The 4,262-nt window shown below is 59.9% G+C and overlaps 1 protein-coding gene across 1 annotated transcript in view; it reads right to left on the reverse strand.

Annotated features, from left to right (window-relative positions):
* Window positions 1-4,262, reverse strand: part of PPARGC1B (peroxisome proliferator-activated receptor gamma, coactivator 1 beta) — a gene marked incomplete at its 5' end in the record, with an annotated part of 11,603 nt that overhangs the window by 2,448 nt on the left and 4,893 nt on the right. The window contains 5 exons of the mRNA XM_010186117.1: window positions 566-641; window positions 1,116-1,884; window positions 2,331-2,395; window positions 2,812-2,848; window positions 3,302-4,225. Of these exons, the coding sequence (XP_010184419.1) occupies window positions 566-641; window positions 1,116-1,884; window positions 2,331-2,395; window positions 2,812-2,848; window positions 3,302-4,225 (1,871 nt within the window). The remainder of the gene's footprint in view (window positions 1-565; window positions 642-1,115; window positions 1,885-2,330; window positions 2,396-2,811; window positions 2,849-3,301; window positions 4,226-4,262) is intronic.

Raw genomic sequence — 4,262 nt, forward strand, 5'->3', positions numbered from 1 at the left:
ATTCCTGCAGCTTTTTCAGCTTCTCCTGGTAAAGATGCCAGGAAATATTCCCAAGAATTGCTAGGGGCAAAATTCAATTGCATTGCAGGAAAAAATGCCAGCGGGGCACACATGAGTGTACATGTGTGTGTCCACAGCAGTACAGAGGACCAAGTTTCCCCACGCGCTCACACCCTCACCCAGCTCCCACCCATGGGTACACGCAGGGTTCCCAGTGCACGAGGTTGCCTATGCAGTGGAGCCACATCTGTAACAGCTGAGCGGGTTCAGGGGTTCCCCAGCTCACCCCGCTAATTGCCAACACCAATGGCACTGGAGCACTGGCATAGGATGCTCTGGGGGTTTCTGTGCCAAGTACTCCATGTATTGCCAATTGCTGGGGACTTCTGCTTCACATCAGGCTTTTCTCTCCCTCCTCCACTCTCATGTTCTTGTTTCACACTGGCCTCACACCAAAGGATGCTGAAGCCATGGCTAATGGGCTCCATCGCTGCTCTTCTGGAGCAGGAGACAAACCAAGGGCTGGGAGTTGCTTTGTCCCAGCACAGGGTCCCTGCTCACTTACGATGGCCTTTTCCTGTCTCTTCTCCAGCTGGCCCCGGTGCCCACTCCTGCCCTGGCACTGCTCGCCGTTCTCACACCTGGGAAGCGAGGGAGAGGGGATCAGTCAGGGGGATCTGGTGGGGAAAGCGTTAAATGTCAAAGAGAAACTGAGACACACAGTGTCTGCAGCAGCAGGTGGGTGGGTGCTCCAGAGCACCCACAGCCGAAGAGAGATGGGGAAAGGACACTGGAAAGTCCTTTCTGACAGATGCCAGTGGGTCCCCAGCCAGCTCTCGCCTCTATCCAAGCACGGCTTCAGCCTCTGGCCATGCCCAGTTACTCCAAGTGTCATGGAAACCCCCAACTGCTTCACCCTGGTGCTGCTTTCTCTGGCCATGGCTGATGATTGCAGCAGCTGCTGATGTACCATTATTTCAATGTGTGTTTTTTTCATTATTAGCATCTTTATTACTTGGGCTAGCAGGCCAGATAGAGCTGGAGCTGCCATGCACTGGGGCAAAAATGCAGGGAGCAAGAATGGCCCCAAGTGCCCTTCCCACAGGCCCCTGTACCTGAAGGTGCGTCTGCTTGCGGGCGATCGGGACCGGCAGCATGAAGACCCCGAGCTGGACCTGCTCCGGGAACAGTAATGCAAACTGGTCCTGGAAAGGGGGTTTCTCCTCAGACACAGCTTGGTGTTGCCAGGCTCTTTCTCCTCCTCCTCTTCCTCCTCCTCCTCCTCTTCCACCAGGGAGCCACTCTCACTGCAGCTGTCTTCAAAGACAGTGTCATACTCAGGGGTCTTGCAGAAGACCATGTCCTCATCGTCAAGAGCACTGTCCAGAAAGCCAAAGTGCTTTGTTAAGCTGGCTCTGATCTCCTGGTCTCTCAGCTGCTTGATGCCATCCTTCCACAGCATCTCGCCGCCTGCCTCCTTGCCACCGAGGTCCAGCCCCTGGTAGTGGGCGGCTGGGACCCTCCTCTTGTGCTCCGTCTCCACCTGGCCAGGGGGCTCCCACGACTTAAGCACCTTCCTCTGCAGGGTGGCCTCCGGCTTCAGCACCTGGCAGTAGTCATGGTCCCCGAAGGAGCGGGAGAAGGGCCGCTTGAGCACGCTTTGCTGCTCGGGGAGTGCGGGGCGCCTGGCGGCTCGGCTCAGGTGGGCGAAGAGCTCTGTCCTCTCAGGGTGCTTCCTGGGGGCTTTCTGGGAGGCTGCCATGTCCCCTGTGCCCCCGGGGCTGCGGGCTGTCCCATCCTCCTTCCCTGGCTCCTGGGGGATGTCTGGCTTGTACAGGTCCTCCTCAGCAGGCTTGTATGGTGGGGTGGTGGGTGGCGTGAGACCTGAACCCCCCCCGAAAAAATGGCAGGAGTCAGCTCTGCCCTCACCATCCTGCTCCGTCCCACCCTGACCCCTGAGGCCCCCAAAGCCTCAGCCATCCAGCAGTACTTGGGGAAAAAAGGGTGCCTGATCCCAGAAAGAACCAGAGGACTCTCCCTTCCCTCCTGGCTAATGCCCTGAACTGCCCCTCCCATCCCAAATGTGTCCCACCCCGCAGCATTGGCATCTCTGAAGAATGCAACTTGCGACCTGCTGGCAGTGCTCAGGTGTAGAGGCGAGGCAGCATATGGGATGTCCCCTGTATTTGCAGTGCAAAGGGAGACTCCCGGGCTGGGGAATGAACGTGCCTGCTCAGCTGGAGCCAGTAACTCCAGGCTGGATTTGGGGTAAATTTGCGCCCTCCCAAGGAGGACTTTTCAAAAATTAAAAAATTAAAAGCCTATCCTACCTGCTGTCCCACATAGCTCCACGGTCAGCATTGGCTCAAAGTTTCTCTTTCCAAAGGTTGGGTCACTGGAGAAGAGGAGAAAATAAAGAGAGAGAAGGTGTTTAGGTGAACCACAGTCCAAAAAAACCCAAAAGGATGCTGAGAAAATGCTGCCTACAAGCGAGCCCTCCCACCATGGCTACCGCCTGACGGCGTGACCCCACGGGGGGCTGCGAGGGGCAGTGGGGCGAGCAGTGTGCCCTCCCCATCCCAGCCAGAGCTCTGGGGCACAGTGCCCCGGCACACAGAAATGCCCTGCCCTCAGCCTGGGGCTTTTCGAGCTTCTTGCACCCGAGCGATGGCCATGGCTCCCCACAGCAGCACAGCTAGGTCTGCTCTGCAAAAGCGAGTTGGCTTGGTCACTGCAGATGCATGCTCAGCCAGACAGACCGAGGCGGTTTTCCAGCCCCAGCACAGTTCATTTAGCCCCGTGCGCACTTACGTTTGTGCCAAAGACAGCGTGAGACACCGGGGTGTTTCTGAAAGGCAGGGAGAGAAGCAGGGTTACCAGCAGAGCGCTCACAAAGCGCTTGAGGATGGATAGCTGCGATTTTGGGGCACCGGGGCAGCTGAACCCCAGTGCCCAGGCACAGGGTAAGCCTGCAGGGAAGAAGGACCAGGAGGGATGGGGCAGCCTGGTCCCTGCTGGGTTAGCACTACACTGACTCCTTCATCTGGTTATAAGGATGGGAAAACTAAGGCAGAAAGCCCCAATGGATTGAAACAGTACCCCAAAACAAGAACAGGGCCCCAACTCCCCATGCATGGGACCCCACAGCCAGCCAGCACATGGGTCAGGGCTTGGCTGTGCTTGAGGCTGCTCACAGCATCAATGCCAACTGAGTGCCAGGTGGACGGCCAGCAGCACTCACCCCCAGCAGGGACAGCAACGGGGAGGGGTGAGCAGAGTGGCAGCCTCTGGCCCTCCTCACCTGCTTGCTCCAGGAGGACACAGCGTCGGCTCTCAGCCCCATCGCCCACCTCGCCATCGCCTGGGGAGCCCAAGGAGAGGGGCTCTGACGCCGGTGCTGAGCTCCCGCCATCTCCCTCCTCCGTGCCCCCCACCTCCACTTCAGCTGCTGGCTCTTCAGCGGAGAAGCCATCCAGCACCGGACACGACGTGGGCTCCCTGCACGCCAGAGCGTCCCGGGGGCAACAGCTGTCCCCTGCCTCCCGGGTGACAGAGGGCTCGGGGGTCAGCTCATCAAGGAAGGAGAGCCAGTGGCCGAGCTCAGGGTTGAGTCTCTTGGAGCGCCGGACTGCGTAAATGGTGGTCTCCTGCTTGCGGGCCACCTTCCCTATGGCTGAGCCCAGGGCACCCGCACGCTTCCCAGCATCATCCTCAAGGCCACCTGGCTCCTGCGGTGCCTCTGCCTCGGCCCCGGGCCTCTGCCACTGCTCACCCTTCTCCAGCACCATTTTGGCTCTGGATGTGCAGGTCCCACTGGTGTCCTCCCCGTCCTGGGCCAGTGGCACAGGGGAGCAGGAGCCGGGTGGCTGGGCCAGGGCAGCATACACAGGCTTGCCCAGGTGGTATGGCTTGCTCACGTCGCACAGCAGATCCCGCGCCAGCAGCTCCTTCAGGATGGAGAAGGATGCTCTGGGCTTCTTGCAGCCCCCAGCTGCCTGCCATGCACAGCCCGGCCGGCTCTGGGCACTGCCGGAGGGTGCCGGCTGAGCAGGGGAGTCCGGTTTGGCTCTCTTGAAGGGGCTGCTGCAGTGTTGGGGCTTGGCGTCAGTGGCATCGCGGGCGGGCAGCTTCCGTGGCGGCAGGCAGTAGGTGTGCATGTAGCGGATGAGCTCCACCACCGAGTGCATCTCCCCCTCACAGGAGAACTGGATGCTGGAGCCATCCTCTGCCGAAGAGGGGGGGGTCACCGAGTCGCCAGCGCT

Source organism: Mesitornis unicolor, unplaced genomic scaffold, assembly GCF_000695765.1.
Source record: "Mesitornis unicolor isolate BGI_N332 unplaced genomic scaffold, ASM69576v1 scaffold36536, whole genome shotgun sequence".
In the NCBI taxonomy this organism is placed as follows: Eukaryota; Metazoa; Chordata; class Aves; order Mesitornithiformes; family Mesitornithidae; genus Mesitornis; species Mesitornis unicolor.